The sequence below is a fragment of the Pseudopodoces humilis genome, chromosome 1 (assembly GCF_049639895.1).
Source record: "Pseudopodoces humilis isolate 2021_Gansu_Grassland_sample_001 chromosome 1, ASM4963989v1, whole genome shotgun sequence".
In the NCBI taxonomy this organism is placed as follows: Eukaryota; Metazoa; Chordata; class Aves; order Passeriformes; family Paridae; genus Pseudopodoces; species Pseudopodoces humilis.
The window spans coordinates 17395768-17413214 of record NC_142200.1 but is presented as its reverse complement, the minus strand read 5'-3'; the positions used below and the strand labels follow the sequence as shown (position 1 = coordinate 17413214).

The 17447-nt window shown below is 39.7% G+C and overlaps 2 protein-coding genes across 2 annotated transcripts in view; one reads left to right on the top strand and one right to left on the bottom strand.

The window, feature by feature from the left end:
- Positions 1–623: 623 nt before the first annotated feature.
- Positions 624–3318, bottom strand: LOC148185018 (uncharacterized). The gene is made up of 2 exons (XM_088063338.1): positions 3244–3318; positions 624–1943 (listed from the first exon to the last, which is right to left on the bottom strand). Exons 1-2 carry the CDS (start codon positions 3276–3278, stop codon positions 1277–1279), a joined length of 702 nt encoding a protein of 233 aa, XP_087919464.1. The 5' UTR covers positions 3279–3318; the 3' UTR covers positions 624–1276.
- Positions 2731–17447, top strand: part of EMC2 (ER membrane protein complex subunit 2) — a 36788-nt gene continuing 22071 nt past the window's right edge. The window contains exons 1-5 of the mRNA XM_005516961.3: positions 2731–2883; positions 9211–9324; positions 9976–10040; positions 14382–14467; positions 17271–17328. Of these exons, the coding sequence (XP_005517018.2) occupies positions 2796–2883; positions 9211–9324; positions 9976–10040; positions 14382–14467; positions 17271–17328 (411 nt within the window). The 5' untranslated portion in view covers positions 2731–2795. The remainder of the gene's footprint in view (positions 2884–9210; positions 9325–9975; positions 10041–14381; positions 14468–17270; positions 17329–17447) is intronic.

Here is a 17447-nt window from a genome sequence, read left to right as displayed (position 1 = left end):
GGTGCACAAGTGTAGAGCTAGATGTGCAGGGAGCCAAAGTCCAAACCCCGTCCAAAAGCTTCAAACACACATTTCTGAACTTTCAGCTCCTTCAGCTGATAGTTAAAAGGATCTAAATTTTGGATTTATGTGCCTAAAAGTTCTGTCTGTCCCACATTAGGCACTCCAGCAGCACTGAACTCTCCAAGTTAATTTTTTTTTTTACCTCAGCTATTTCAGTGTTACCCATAATGTGCAGAGCAGGTGTGTGCTAAATTCTTTTTGCACCTGGATCATAATCATTCTGTATTTATCACTTTACACATAGAACAAGAATATCAGTTCCCTACTCAGAGAAATGAGCAGAAATGTATAAATATTTTTGTAAAGTGCTCAGATAATACAGACACAGGCATTCTAAAATTAGATGGAAGTACAGCTATGCTACACAAGGTCTAAACAATATAGTCACTTAGAAGATCAAAAACCACTTTAGAGGGACAAAAAATCAGGCACCCCCATCTTTCTAGACCACCATTTGAATTCCAGTTGAGGCCTTTTAGATGTCAAAGTTGTGATATATAATTACACTGTAGACAGTATTAAGAATTAGTAGTTTATTCTAGTCAGAGGAGGAACATAAATACAGAAAGCATTCTTTGATACTAAGGTTCATTTGTTGATGGAGCCAAGGGATTACTTTTGAGTATAGAGTCTGAATAGAAGATCTTGTCGGAATTAAATGTCAGACAATTAAGTTTGTGGTGCTATTTTCTAAAAGCCAGTTTCTTTACTATACACTAAAAATCCATCAGCTTTTTTTTTTTTTTTCCAATATCTTCAGCAGAGCTATATCTATTTCTTACCAACTATACAGTATTGAAATTGGGAGCCTTATTTACTAAGAAACATCTCATTTCTGCAGCAGAAGCTGTGATACCAGAAGGCAAATAGTGGAGAGGACAGAGAGGTGGGCACGGCTGGCTCCACTCCTGTCTGTAGAACCTGTCAGGGCTTCTCTGACCCATGGTCAGAAATTCAACCCTGTGGTAGTTCATGGCCCGTGGGGTGTCTGGGGCACACGAAGAGTGTACTGGTTTTGCACAGCCTGGTTTTTGGTAGCGGGGGGACCACAGAGGTGGCTCCCGTGGGAAGGTGCTGGAAGCTTCCCCCATGTCCAATGGAGCCAATCCCGGATGGCTCTGGAGATGGACATGCTGCCGCCCAAAACCAGGCCAATGAAAGAGGTTGGTAACGGCTCTGTGATGATATATTTGAGAAGGAAATCAGAACAAAGTCAGGTTTTTCTCCTAATCAGAGAAGAAGAGGAGGTGTGAACACGTGAGGGAAACAATACGGCGACACCAAGGTCAGTGGAGAAGGAGGGGGAGGAGGAGTTCCAGGAGCCGGAGCCGACATTCCTCTCAGCCCGTGGTGAGACCGTGGTGAAGCAGCTGCGGCCCAGGGATCCATGAGGGATGCAGGGATCCATGAGGGGTGCAGGGATCCATGAGGGGTGCAGGGATCCATGAGGGATGCAGGGATCCATGAGGGATGCAGGGATCCATGAGGGATGCAGGGATCCATGAGGGATGCAGGGATCCACCCGCAGCCCGTGCGGGAACTGCCCACTGGCTGTGATCCAGTGGGAGACCTGGTGGAGAGAGAGGCCCCCGGCTTCCAGGCTGGAGCAGCCTGTCCTTGGAGGACTGCATCCCGTGAAAAAGTGACCCATGCTGCAGCGGTTTTGGGAGGACTGTGTGCCCGTCGGCTGGACTGATGTTGCAGCAGGTGAGGTAGGGCTACTGCTCGTGGGAGTGGAGCCACGCCGGAGAAGTTCACGGAAAACTGTCTCCCGTGGGAGGGACCCCGCAGTCTCACAGGGGAAGGACTCCTCTACCGGAGCAGTGGAAGAAAATCTCGGTGATGAACTGACCAAAACCCCCACGCCCTGCCTCCCTGCACTGTCGGTGGGAGGATTTCCCCGACAAGGAAAAGGGAAAGGAGGTGTTTTAAGAGCTTATTTTACTTCTCATTATTCTCCTCTGATTCTGTTAGTAATAAACTAACTTTGCAACCTTAAGCTGAGCCTGTTTTGCCCTTGAAGGGTTCTCCCGGTCCTCATCTCACCCATGAAGCGTTCGTTAATTGTTTTTCCCCTCTCCGCTGCCCAGCTGTGGCACGGTAGGGTGAGCGAGCGACTCCCGTGGGTACCTGGCGATAGGCCAGAGTCAAACCACGACACACAGAAACCGATGGTTCACCCTCGAAGGTTCATGCCCCTCTCCAGGATGCCAGGGTCAGGAAAAACACTGGCAGTTCTCATGCTGAACCCGCACAGGGCACCTCAGCGCCCGGCGTGTGTTCAAGGCGTACAACCTCATACCATACGAACTGGTCCTGGACAGTTTATGCGGGCTGTAACACAGGAAATTTACCGGGAGCCCTTAGTGCCACCTGCAGTTTGGGCTCTGAGGTTTCCACCCTCCGGCACGAGGCCGGTATTGGAAAGGAGCGCCGGGGGCTGGGCATCACGCGTGTCCCCGTCATGCGCTCCCAACGCGAGCAAGGGCTAACAGAGCCCAAAGGCCCGGCGGGACCGGTGCCCGCTGCCTGAGGCGCTGGCCCTTCGGAGGCTCTCCTCCAGCGGGGTGAGGCTCTCTCTGGCCGCCGCGACAGGGACGGAGGGGACAGAGGGGACGGAAGGAGCCCCGCGCTGGCCCGGCCGGGCTGCGGGGCGGCTGCGGGCGTCAGGCAGCCCCGCACCGTCCCCGGGCCCGGCCCCGGCGGGCCGGGCCCCCTCCCGCCTCCCGCCAATGACGGCCGGGGCCGTCACCGCGCTGCGTCACGGGGCGGCCGCCAAGATGGCGAAGGTGTCGGAGATGTACGACGTGACTTGGGAAGGTAACGCCGCGCAGCCGGCGGTCCCCGCCCGGGGCAGGGACCGTGCCCGGCCCGGCCGGCCCCCGGCCATGGGGAGGGGGAGGCGCCCCCGGAGTCCCGGAGCGCGGCGCGCTTGGGCCAGCGCCGGGCGGCCGGACAGGCCCGAAAAACAGCAGCGAGGGGCGGCGGTTCTGCCGGCCGCCCGGCTCCTCGGGCTGTGGGCGGCCGGACCGCAGAAGTGATGACCTGCCCTCGGCCCCATGGTGCCCGCAGGTTCCCCCGCCGGTGACGCGCACCTGGTCCGGAACGCCCCGCGCTGCCCCGGTGCGCGGAGGGCCATCCTCCCCTCACCACCCCTCACCTCCCCTCACCTCCCCTCACCTCCCCTCGCTGCTCCGCGGGGACAGACCCCGCATCCCCAGGGCACAGCGGCAGCCGCTGCGTCGCTTCCCGGCCTTCTCCCTCTGGGACCAGCAAAAATGGGCTCTTGGCAGGGTCAGCAGTTTGTGTCATAGCTCATCCTTTGGTCAGCTGAAAATTACCTAATAGTCTAGTAAAACTCGATCATAAACGTTTGTGGGGAAACTCCAAGAAGGTCTGAAGTGACAAAAGTTTTGGAGAATCCCACCTTCTGGGTCTTTATAGCTTTCACGTCTGCTCGATCACAGTGGTGATTTATTTTTCATATAGCAATACTGTCTGAGCTTTACTTGACGTTCTCAGTGGTTCTTTTTTTATAACTGGTATTCACATGTGAGCTCAAGACAGAACTCAAGCTCTTCTCAGTCTCCTATGAAGAAAAAATTAATGGTTTATAATAATAATTTTGTCTATAAAGGGGGAACCTTTAGCGATGTATCATGAGTTGCAAACATTGTAGTGTAGAGAAGATAATGCAGAGAGAAGCTGTGTGATCTTGGGTTTTCATTTCTTTACTGCCAATCTCTGAAGAAATAATTGAGCAGTAGAATAATTACCCAGTCATGAATTAGTGCTTACTTTGGTTTTGTAGCTCATAGGAGGAACATTGCATGGGATGTATTTTAGCAGATGCTAGTAATTTGCCCATTGAAACAGTGCCCATGGTGTCTTACCGGCACCTTTTTCTCTAGGATTGAAGCAAAACAAAATGGAATTTCAAACATTGAGACTTTGGTTCAAATTCCATATATCTCAGAAAAAAAATTCACCTGGTATTGAAGAAAATAGTGCTGTAACTGAATTAAAAAGGATGAAGACGTGAGCTTGCTTGTCAGTGTGTCTGGAGATCACTGTATAATTAATTTTATTTTGATATTTGGTTGTATCACCATGATGTCATTAGACTAAATGGGAAAATCTTGATTGACAATTCTTTTATATCTCTTGAATGAAGGTATGGTGCTTGTGAAGCTCAGCTTGGATGGAGATCATATGTATCATTACTGGTGTTATTGTTAGATTTTCACAGAAGTTGCCATAAACCACCTTGTGTGGAAAAATTTTCCAGTTTGGTTTGTTTGTTTTTTTTTTTTTCTTGAGCAGATGTTACAAAATGCAGGGATTTAGGTTTTTGGGGTTTTTTTCCCGTTGTTCTTGGGTATTGATGATGGAAAAGAGAAATGAGCTTTTTCACAGGATGGGTAACATGCACTGTGAACTTGTCTCTGTACATTTAGCCCTAGATTGTTTTGGCCTGGAGTGTATTGTTTTTTAGAGTGTATGTTTATGCTTTAATTTAGAGGCCAGGTAGGATATTCAAGCTTACTGCTTTTGGACTTGGCTAATTCTTACTGAGGTGAGCTTCCTACTCTTAGAAATAACTTCCACATTTTGTTTAGAAGAGTTCTGATTGAAAGTTGTGGCATTGTGCTAGGTGTAGACTTTTGCATATGAGTGGGATTGAGTGAAAAATTTTGGAGGACCAGCTGATGAGTTTTGTCATATCAGCTTCTCAGTCTCTTCAAGTGTACATCCAAATGAAAGGCTGGTGTGTGTTGGTACAAGGGACTGTTTCCACTTTGGAAGCACGCATTTGAAAAATTCTGTATTTTTTTTTCTCTGTTGCAAGGGATGAAAAGTAAAGTGAAAAATGTGTGCTGCAACAAGGATTCTTCTTAAAAAAGATAACTTTTTTTGTCTGTGTGAGCTTTAACATTAAAGCTCACATTAACTTTAAGATCCTGGTGCAGCAAAGCTTTTCATGGGTGAAGTGATTCCAGCAGTGTTGTGACCTAGTTCCTAGCAAAGAATTTGAACACAGTTCTAGGAACTTTATGTAGCTCATTTTCTCTAAATCTCTCTAAAGTGCCTAATTTATGTGAAACCAGGTCTATGGTTGATATGTCCTTTATATATCCAGGCCTTTCTAAACAGGACATTTTATTGCTTAAAGATGTGATTTAAAGTTAGGAAAGAAGAGTAACATGCAGCAAATTAAATAGTTCGTATCTTGTTCTGCTTTTCACTCAGGTTCTTTGAGACAGATGTAGGAGTTTAACCATGGTTAAATTTTTTTCGGTACATGCATGGTACAGGTGGTTAGGAAAGATAACTGAAAATAACTGTGTTTTCCAGTGTGGGAGTGTTGTTTTTATGTTTTCTTTCTTTACTTTGTTGCTGTATCTCAAGCTTTAAAGTGTATTTGGAAATCTGTGTAGCAGCAAAACATCTTGTTTAACTTCATGGCCTTGTTCAATGGGCTTAGATGATCCAATACCATATTTTACAGTAAAACTTTTTACTTGAGACAAAGTTGATATGTTGCTGCTTTTAATTTTATTTTTGGGGGGGGGGAGTTGTTGTTTTTCTAATACTGGTACTAATTATCCTAGAGAAAATGGCATATTTCCTGCTTCCTTCATAAATAAAAAAAATTAGAAACTATGTGGAGTGACAGGAAGCCAGAAACTGCAAGTGTAGCCAGGGAGTGTGATGTAGTAGGCTTGCACATCACTTGGTACCTGGTGATGTGCAGCCTCTTACTGGGACTTTCTTAAGCTATGTAGAATAATGTAGAAACTTCGCAGAATAAACGTTTAGCATATTTTCAGTGATACATTGTAGATGAATTTTCCTGTGAGTGGAAATATTAAAAAAAGCAAACATCTGTGCAATTTAATTTTAGGAGCCAGTTTTGGAGTACACAAGTGTAAAATTAGTATGATCTGCAAACAGGCAGCAGTTCAAGAGCTATTAAAATAACAATCAACTTTCATGGAAAATGCATCTGACATATTGTCAGAATTGGACAGAATAAGCCAGGTTTTCTTCTCTTAACCTTGCACAGCAGCATAATGGTGTTAAACACATCACACCCTACCAAAGGGAAGCAGTGATTTCTGAGCTTTTTGAGGATCTTTGAGTGCAGTCACGGCAACTCTTGTTTCAGTCAATAATTCTCCTCAGTGGATATCAAAATGAAAAAGAGAAAGGAATGGCATATTCTTTAAACTACCTTTCTTTTGATATAAATTGAAAAAGCGCAAGAAGTATTTTTTAAGATTTTTATTAGCTCTGAATACCTCTTGCTTAAGTTCTCTGTAACATTAAATTAGTATTGCTATTTTCCATATTAAAAATTGCACTGCTTCAATCGTGGCACTTAAAAAGTTTTCATTACCATGTGAGACTTTTTTCAAGGAACCCTTTGTCATTTTTGAAAATATCATAAAATGCTTTATAAGATGAAGTTTAACAGCGTGAATATTTCTTGCAAATGTGTATATCTGGGAACATATTATATACGAGAAGAGAAAATTTCAAATGAATTTAGAAACTGAGCACTTCTATCTTTAATGTCTCCAGTCAGAGTCCACTTTAGGTGACATACTCCCTTTCTGTGGCTTAGAAACTCAATTCATATTTAGTTTGTATAGAAAATCTCTAGGAAGTAGGAAACAGCCTAACATTTTATGTCTGTAATAATCTATGGGCAAATTAACTGTTTTTGAAGTGCTTTTGCTGTGTTCTTTGCTGTCTTTATGTTCTTTTAGGTATTCCTAATTTTCAGTTGTAATCAAAGAGTCAGATCAGTTTACTCTGGGTTTTCTATATGGATTTATGGGATTACAGCAGGCAAAGGTGAGATGCTGGGGTTTTTTTTTTAGATTGAGGCCCTTTTGACAGAAGAGTTGCCAGGGCTACAGGCAGCATTTGCAGCGCCCAGCTGTGACACCTGTGCCTCTGCCTGCACCTGCCAGATGAGAGTGCACAGATGTGGACTGTGAGCGCAGATTTGGCATCTGTAACAGAGAATCAATATACACATAAGCTCTGGAAATGTATGGCTGCTGGGTCCCTGAGTGACTGCCGTGGTAGCAGCTATATGCCAAGGTGATATTTTGGAGTTTGCAATTTCTGTCTACCCCAAAGTGGTAATTTCCTTCATTTCATCAGGTGCTTTTAGATATCAAGGACTTGAAAACTATATGCAATGCAAAGTGAAAGTGTAGGTAATTATAGGAGGATTATTTCATATCTGGTTGCTCAGGCCAAATGAACTGACACCTTTCTGGACAGAAAAGTGAAACACAGGTTGTGTCTCTTGGGTTGTGGTAGACTTCTTGCATGGTTTTAGGCAAGAGCAAACATTGTCCCAAGTGCCTCTGTTCATTAGAACTTATGACTTTGATTTACACATCACATGCAGGCCAATTTAGAAAAACCCAAGTCTAAAACAAATGTATAAATTGCTCAGCACCAGCGTATAGGTAACAGGAGAACTTGTAATTAAACTCAGACATTTCTTTACCTTACTTTTTTTTTTCTTCTTAAATACCTAATTGCTTCTGCCCAGCCTTGTATTGTGTCCAAGACTTAAGGTGTTATCTTCTGACTCTTTTGATAGATTTCTTAGTAAAAAAATCATTGTTTGACAACATTGTGAAAAGCCTTGTGTAATTTTACTGCAGTTCTTAGTGTTTTCTTTCTTCTTTCTTTTACATAAAATTCAGTATTTCTAAAATTAATAAATCTTTAATTCATCAGCTGATGTTCTATTCTCTGTTCTATGGATTTTTTTCCATTGCTGTAAATGTACTTGTGTGATGAATGGTAGATGTACCTTCTGTTAATATATAATTCAGACATTATTCCATTTAGAATTACACTGGAATGGAGGCATTGATAATTTCCAAGTAAATGAGTGGGTGGAAATCAGACAGCTTATTTATTTTTAGGCGTTTAGCTTGTCAGCTTTTGTGAATGTTTGCGTTCACTCACATTCTTGCCGTCTGACGTTGAATTTCCAGGGACCATCATATGTCTAGAACCATTTAACTTTGCCCATGCATATGAAATGTAACCCTGTGGTGGTTTTGGTTGAATTTCAAAACACAAAATGTAGCACAATAACAGTCTTATGAGCGATCCGAGATCACTTCAGGTAGATGGAACAGCTCTCAGTGCTTCATTTTTAACTGTCATTTATGTTAACTCTGTGTTTTGAAGTGCAAGAAAAACTGACAGTGTTTAGATCTGTTGCTGTATTTATTTTTCCAGCTGCTGTAAAGTTTTAAAAAAATATTAGCCACAGTTATCCTGGTACCTTCTTATTAGTAAAGCCACTATCTAGTAATGAAAACTATTTTCCTTAAGTTTTCTCAAAATTTGTTCTTGTGTATAGAACAGCTATACATATATAAATGTATGTGTATATAAAATCACATTCTTAGCAATTTCCTGATCTAGAGGATAAGTAAAGCTCAGGCAAGGTAGCATTCTCTAGCTGACTTGATGAATATGCCTGCTCTCTTGGAGATCTTAAATGTACTCTTGAAACAAAATCCTATATAATAGAATAAACTATTGTTTCCCTCTTGTCTAGGTAAATAGTGATACTTTTTATACTTACCTGATGTAGAAAGCCTTCACAGACACAAAGTCTGTCTTTATTGAAGCTCCTTTCTACAGGAGTGTGTTGATTCCTTTCAGTGTAGAAGTTCTAATGGTTTTTCTAAAATTTCAAGTGAAAATTTATCAACCTGTAGCAGAAATGCAATTTTAGTGTTGTTTGTAAATGTGTGAAACTACTCAGGAGAAATCTCTTGTATGTTATTTTACCTAACAATGCATAAATTTTATTTTTTATTGGATAGCTAGGTATACATTTTTTTACTGCATACGTTGTTGTCCTGAGAGACTGCAAACTTAGAAGTTGAAGTGATTACTTTAGAGCATGAACACAGTTTGGGTAATAGGGTTTCAGAAGTCTGTTCTCTACTAGTTTTTTAATATTACTATAAGTCACTTTCTTAGCTCTGTTGCTCTTTAATCCCGTTCTTCATATGTGTATATCTTATCTCTCATATGAACATTCAAGTTCCATTACTATCTGAAAATCTCATTTTTTCTTCCCTTTGCCCACAGATATGCGTGATAAAATGAGGAAATGGAGAGAAGAAAACTACCGAAACAGTGAACAGATAGTGGATGTTGGAGAAGAGTTAATTAACGAATATGCGTCCAAACTTGGAGATGACAGTAAGTAAACAATCATTATTTTAAAAGTTTCCTTTTCTGATTTGGTTTTCTTTTTTCAGTCTTCCATTTTATTTAACAAGCTTTATATTATCTTTCACTACATGCTGTTGTTGATTAAATATATATTACTTTCGTAGTCTAATAGGCTTCCAGAGTTCCAAGAGTTTATTTCTTTCCCAAATGTGGGCTGCAGTGAGAACACCCATAAAAATTACCTGATAGAACTGTTAGCTTGCTGTATTAGTATTTAGACTGCAATGTGAAAATTTAATTTGAAACTGTTACTTAGATGTTATTCTGCCCGATTTTGATTGTTCTTCAACACTGTGACAGAAATTGAAGCAAGTCCTCACAGGGATCTGTCTAGGATATGGCAGTTATGATTTTGGGAAAAACGGAGAATTAGAGCATTTTTGCCTTTCAAGATGTCAGAAAGTATTTTGGCACTAAAAGCACTAAATAGCTTGAATAAGTTTTTGATTAATTCCAGCAGTTTCTTAATTTGTTTGTGTTTCAGCCGTGATTCATGGAAGTAGAAGGGGAAAAATGTACAGACAGAATTAATTAATCCTGTTTACATGATAGGTGCTTCCTATTATCTTAAACAAACCCTAAACCAGTTATCTGCATTTATTGTCTCTTTGTTTCCAGTTTGGATAATTTATGAACAGGTGATGATTGCTGCCCTGGACTGCAGTCGAGATGATTTGGCATTGGTAAGTTTTCAAGTTGACTTTTCTTTCACAGTGTATGTTTTTGTCCTGGATATCTCTTCCAGATAGTTTTTTGGACAGTTACAGGATATTCTGAACTCCATAGTCTGGACTGGTAGAAAGAATATCTACCAGGAAATACGCAGCTATGAAGAAACTGCCGCCACCCACCTCCTCTAAGGCATAACTTATGTTTAGACAGATCACTTCTCTTCCAATAGCCATGAAAATATTTACAGCTACTCTGGTGTGGGCTAAAGGTCAAGAATAATATTGAAGTTGCCATATTGTACAGAGAGTGTTTGTTTATTGAAAACCTCTCAAATTATATTTGTTTTCTGAATGTTTTGAGGTAAAATGACCCATCTTACATGTCGTATTATATGTCATGCTGGCTGCCATCAAAGAAATCACTGACATATTGGAGCAGGTCTTCAGGACGAACAAGGAGCTGGATAGCATAATGTGTAAGGAAAGGCTGGGAGATTGGTGTTAAGTCTTAGGAAAGTCAAGAAGGATTTTTGAATGTATACTGATGGGAGGGAAGGTATAAAGAAGGTGGGCACATATTGTCATAGGTGTGCAACAGAAGACAAATGTGGGACATAAGCTGCAACAAAGGAAATTCCACTTACATATTAGGAAGAACTTTTTGAATGCTTTATGACAAGCGACACATTGAAGCTGTGGAATCTCCTTTGGAAATACTTTAAAATTAGATTGGGATATGGCTCTGCACTCCCTTGGAAACTGGCTCCCTTTTGAGTGAGGATTTGGAGTAGCTGACCTCCAAAAGTCTTGCAATCCAAGTTATTTGGGGATTGTTGATAAAAGTATTGTTAATAGATATTTGAGTTTTGTCAATTTATATGCGTTCAATTTATATGAGTTTTGTAAATTTATATTTAAATTTATTTGAATGATATAAATAACAATTGAGATAGAATTAGCTTAGTTTGAACTGTAACCTGTTTGTTAGATTAAAAACAAAAAAAAAAGCCACTGAAACAAATGAACAAAACCCAGTCAGTTTAGCTAATCCTTTAAAGGCAAAAACAGGAAAAGGCAAAAGTTTGTCTTACAGGAAAATTTTAATCATCTTTTCACCCCTCCTTCACAAAACAGTCAGAAGAAAACAGAGACTTACCTTGTGTCCTGAAAGCCATCAAGCTTGAGCTTATTCTAAGTAAAAAGCCATTTTCAGGGCTTCAGGTCTTTTATGGCAGTTACTCCTCCAATGCCTTGTTCTCTGTCAGATGACAAAATATGTCATAAAATCTTTGAGGTTCATGTGATGTCATTTGGGTAAAACTTAATGCAAGGGGTCAGATTAGAGGATGAAATTGGGAGAAGGGATGGTTGAAAGTAGGCAGAACTAGACAGGGTTATCTGGTGTCCCGTATATATGTATATATATATACATATATATATATATATATGGTGAAATTGAATATGCTGGAAAATACATTACAAGACTTTGAACTAGTGAACCCACTGAACTTCCCTCTCTTTTGTCCCTCAGAAGAAAATAGTGTTGTAGTATAGCTGTTTGTTTAAAGAAAAACAAATAGACTTACTGTTTAAATAAATACACTTCTGTGTCCTGAGTTATATGTAAAACAGATATGGTCTTTATTTTCAGGGTCTTTTAAAGAAGACTTTCACAAAATTGTTGACTGAGCCAGTGTTGAAAAATCAGTTGTGAAACAGTCTTTGTTTTTACTAACCCTGGCAGGGAGTTTAAATTTCAGTGTCTGTGCCCTTCAAGGAATATTGCTTGAGATGAGGGAATGCAACATTTTATATGCATCTCAGAAATGAGATTAAAAACATAGGTGAAAACATAGAGGTTTTTTTATTTTTTAATTTAATTGATTTATAATAAAGAGGTAGTTAATTCAAACAAGTCAACATCATCTATGGCATTTTACTACAGCTGTAGCTCCAAAGCAGACAAACAGTTTTGTCACTTCTGGTTTTTTAGCAGTGAGCTTTTGACAGCTGGGATGCATTTTGCTGAGGGAGATAGATGTCATCTGCTCCAAATGAGAAGCTGAGGTAGCTTTCAGAGTAATTTCTCTGACTTTTGTTTTTTTTATTTTTCTTTCCTCTATTTATTATTTTCTGTCCTTTCTGTCCTTCTCAAAAAGCCCATGTGTAATGCATGCCCCTGCTGCAGCCAGCCACTTGGTTCACACAGGTGGTTTAGTGCTATCACCTATTGTTGGCAGCACTTGCATTACTATTGTTTTATCTGCTGAAGTCCAGCTTTATGTTTCTCTGCCTTTGTATGATACTTAAAAAGTCAGAAAGTAAATTAAGTACATGTTGAAGTTTCACATGCAAATTATGTTTGCCACTGTAACAAAGAATTCTGAGAGAATCTCGCAAGTAGATTATTGACATGGGGCAAAACCAGTCCTCAACAAAATAAATTACTATGAGGGTTACTGGTCCCATTTAAAAAGAGGACATTGAGTGCTGCTGAGTCCAGAACATTTTGAAGATATAGTTGATGTAGTTTATTTATGTGCTTTTGGTTTTATCAGTGTTACAGTGAGTTGTTAATGCTTTATTACAGTTTTTCCTGTCACTTCATTGTGTCTGATCTACATGATCTCTACTAATCTACTAATCTCCTAATCTCCTAATCTACAGGAGTAGACTGCTGTGTTTGGTTGAGTAATGGTTGTGTAGTGAAATCTAACGTGAACAATTCTGGTCTTGCATTTCTCCTGCACTTTAGAACTACTTTCATATTGTCAATGAGGATTTTTTAGATGTAAAAGTCCACCTACAGATTGTGGACTTTAATATTGTAAATGTTACTATTTTTGTTACTTGGTTTGTTTGGGCTTTTTGGAGAAAAATAGTACGTGTGTTCATAAAAATCACTATCCTTCAGGTTTCACTGATCACTGGACCACAGGATGGATTTATTGCAAAAGTTCTTTTTGAAGTCTACAAGGTTGTCTGGGTTTTAAAAGCTGGAGCAAATCTACTTTTCTGGTGTGTTTTGTAAATTTTCCTGTTTCTTAAGAATGGTCAGAGATTATTTCAGACATCTTGTAACAAGCTGCTAAATACATGTGATTTTTTTATGACTAGAGCAACAGCAGTTCACCTAGATATCACTCAAAGTACCATGAAACAATTTCTATGCTAAACCTGAGCCTTTCTATGTGACATTTTGTTGTAAAGATCTTGGTTCATTGCAAATTAAGTTGATTGGGATAAAAATAGTTGTTCTTGCTTGAAGCTAAGCATCAGAGTTTTGGTCACTGTTGCTTTTCTCACTTCTATTTCTTAGCATCTGGGAGAGATGATAGTATTCCTCTTGGATGTGCTTTAGCAACCTGTTTATCTACAGAAACAAAGAGGGATCCTACTAATTGTTACTGATCTATAAAAGAAAAATCCACTTTTTCCTTTGACCAGTGGATTTGATGATATGGAGCAGATCATGTAGATGGGCATCTGCTAGACCTTTAGGTCTGAAGAGGAAGATTCTAAGTTGAGTTGCATAAATAGATGCCTGGAAGAGGACGATTCAGTGTGAAGCTTTTAACATGATGCACACCATCGGTCTGTTCTTAGAGCCTATGGTCTGTCCTGCCTCCCAGTGTCATGACTCAGAGATGAACTTTACAGTGCTATTTAGCTGCATTCGTGATTGGGTTACGAGTTTGTTGTGGGGAAGTTGTGACTCAGCCCCTCTACCAAACATCTTCTGCCAATCCAGAAAAATCTGCCTGTGATGAATTCTTTTTATCCAGCCCAGGTGTCTCACTGATTTAAAGAGTTAAAATTATGCCTCTTCTGCCAGCAGGCTGTACCCAAGCCAGTGGGAAACATTTTCTTTGGATTTCAAAGTTTTGTTTTAAAAATAAACACAGAACATTGTATTAGCATAGTTTGTTTCATTGTGAATTATCCATTTATTAAACAAGTATCACTTAAGCTCTTACTGTCTTTGTTTTTTTTACTGTCTTGTGTCATTGTGGGGCAACTAAACAGAATTCAAATTTTAATGATATCAGAGCTGTTTTAGTAGGTGAGTGTAATTTTCTGGACAAATAACTATTTCCAAGAGGGCCTGACAATCTAATGCCCTGTATGGAAGATACTTTTTAAAATTAGTCATCTAACAGAATTTCAGTTTCCAACCTCTTTATTAATGCTTTTATTTTGAAATATTGCTTATTTCAAAAATTAGTATTTACTTTCACTCAGAACTGGTGTGGCAGGTAGTTGAATTACGATCTAAGGCCTTTTTTTTTCCTATTCTTCTAGCTTCTGGGAAGATAATTATATTCACAATAGTATTTTTGGTTCTTTGTATAGTTTTGTCTTCAGGAGCTGAGGCGGCAGTTTCCTGGGAGCCACAGAGTTAAACGATTAACTGGAATGCGATTTGAAGCTATGGAAAGGTAAAGCTTGAATTTTAAAAAATGTACTTGCTGTTAGAAAACAATGTTTGCTCTTTCTTAAAAAAGCATTCAGCCATTACAAAACGGCAAAATAATGCTGGGCAGTTTCTGTATAGCAAGTAACAGTGTGCATGATCATTTTAAAATTCTTAGCCATTGGTATTGCATTTTTGCAGGTACTGTGCAGTGTTTCATTTTTGCAATCTTCCCATCAGAGATCATAGATCAGAAGGATATCTTACTTTACAGCCTAAGTCATTATGCAGTAGAACACTGCACTGTTTTTTGGCAAATTTTGTGTGGTGTAGGTTTCATCTGAGAGAGCTAGGGCAGCATATGAAAATCAGTGCCAGTGGTTTTTTTGCCTTAATTCTTCTTCAATATTCCTGATTACTGCAGGGTGCAGCTCTTTACTCTTGTTTCCTCAGTGTGGGTAAATTAACTTAAAAAGGATTGAATCTATAGAGTTTGTTAAAGAAATCAAAAAACGTATGGAATTGAATGGCAGAACATAAAAATCAGACTGACTTTCTGAAATATCCTGTAGAAGGGCTATAACATACTACGTTTAACAGAAATTACTAAAAATAGTGAACAGATTAAAACTTGACAACTTTCCAAATGTGTGATCTGAGGATTTGAGGATGACCTTTATTGTACACATTTCTCCTTGGATACATCTTTGTTGTCAGCATTCTGTTCAATAGCGCTTTTCTTGGATGTTAAGAATGGCTTCCAGTGCCTGTGAATGATAGGAAGTCTGTTCCATGCCACATTTTGCATACAGACTTGGTGAGTTTGGAGCCTTTGGAACATCATGATAAAAAGGAATTAGAAGTACACCCTAAATACTTTTTTAAAAGACACTTAGCATATGTTCTTAATCCAATACATTCTTGCAAAATTAGCTTTGAAAATGGCATTTGATACAAAACACTGATAAATGTCCATTGCGTGAATCAACAAGAATGAATAAATCGACTCTACTCAGCAGAACTGTCTCAGGGCAGCCAGATGCTCTATGTTTCACACTCACTTTATATAAAATGCATCTTTTTGAAGAACTTCCATTAAACTTAACTCTCTTGCCTTTATTTTATATTGGGTAGAAAGACAGAGAATGACAGAAGTTTTTCCTAACTGTTCAGAAGTACAATAGATCATAATTCAGTTCAGGCTTATGTGACTGCATTAAAGATGTTATTGCATGGGAACTGATCTTTGTGGGAGATGACTGCTGCACTAACATCATGTGTGGTTTCAGCAATGAAGCATTATTGAGCTAGAGCTTTCTGAAAGTGTTCATCACCGTTCTTAAAATGTCTCTGTCAGATCAGATCCTTGAGATTAGAGTATCAGGGAGCAGAGAAATTAACAAAAACTGAAGTTTCATGTCCATAGTTCATGTTCTGTTTTCTCCAGAAGTCAGAGCAGAAAGAGGCTTCAGCTTGGGGTTGTTTTGAACAGGAAGCCATCTGCAGGTACCCTAAGCATTGCCCTGGAGGAAGCCTGTCTGTCTCCCCTGACTATAAAAGAAGGCTAGAAAGATTCAGGCTGCAGGCATCATGTTCACTTCAATTGAAGTGAACTTCTTATTAAATTCCAAGTGACTTGTAGGGTCTAGGGAGGATCTCCTTTCCCCAACAGGAAGAGGAAATAGTGAAGAACATCTCAGTAGACTGACACATCCTTATAGACACTTGCTAATAAAAATAATAATGTTCTGGAACTTCACTGTGTAAAGCTGGGATTATGGCCATCAGATTCAGTCTTCTAAAATGCATTTGACAAAGCAGCAACTAACAGAGAACACAAATACAGCATTTTACAGCGCATCTGCTCAAGTCTGTAGCAGTCACCTTCTACTCATTTCTGGTTTTGTGCTTCCTTTCACACTAGTTCCTATACCTTATGGTAGCTGGAGTGGACAGCTGAGCTATGGTAATGTCAGCACTGCTTGGAGAACTGTGCGAGTGTGTAAATGAGTGTCTAAGGTGATGTCTAAGGAATGTGGAGCATCAGAAATCAATCAGCAGTATCTCTGACAAACTACCTGTCAAACTACACATGAAAACACAGTGTATGCCCTAGTTCTGTGGTGATAGCACAACAGCTGTGTAGTGAAATGTGGTTTGAATTGAATGATTTCATTTGTTGAGGCTGTGTACACAGCTGACTGAACACACAGAACTGTTTCCCAGGAAGTTTGAAGTGCTCATAGACCCTGAAGTAACCTGTTTCAAGTACACTTCAGATAGCAGAATAAATTGATAAACAAGTAAAAAAAGTGGGAAATGGTGGAAGACATTTTTATTATAGTCTTTGGTAGACTCCTATCTTTCGAGTTTGCTGTATGCAGCTGTTTATACACAGCTTTTAAAGTCACAACAGATGGAACTTTACATGGAGTTTTTAAGTTACAACAATGAAGTGGAATGTCATTATTTTGGAGTTTCTGTTTCTTGGGAGATATGAAAGGGTGAGTAGGGATGTGATGGTTGAATGATGGTTGAATCTATTGGGTAGAGATAAAGAGAGAACAGGAGAGTGAGAGTCTGGATGTAAAATATCTGTGTTGCTGCTGAAGTGGTATTTCATGAAGCAACTGGTGACAAAAAAAAAATACTGCTTTTGACACTTAGCACTCTCTCAAAAGAATTTTGTATAAATATAGTTGGCTTAGTATATGTATATTATATTTCAGTATAAAAAATGCAGGAGGGTTATTAACTATTGCAAAGAGAGTCAAAAAGTCAAAAGTTCTGTCTTAGCAGAAATGAATGTGAATTATTTCTTTGTACAGGTATGATGATGCTATCCAGTTATATGACAGAATTTTACAAGAAGATTCAACTAATACAGTAAGTTTAAAAGATAATTCTAAACTGCAGTAATGTGTTGTTTGAAACTGTGACTATTTTCTGTTTCAGTGTGGAAAAATGTGTCTGTATTACTGTATTTGTTTCCTTTAGTCTCTGTT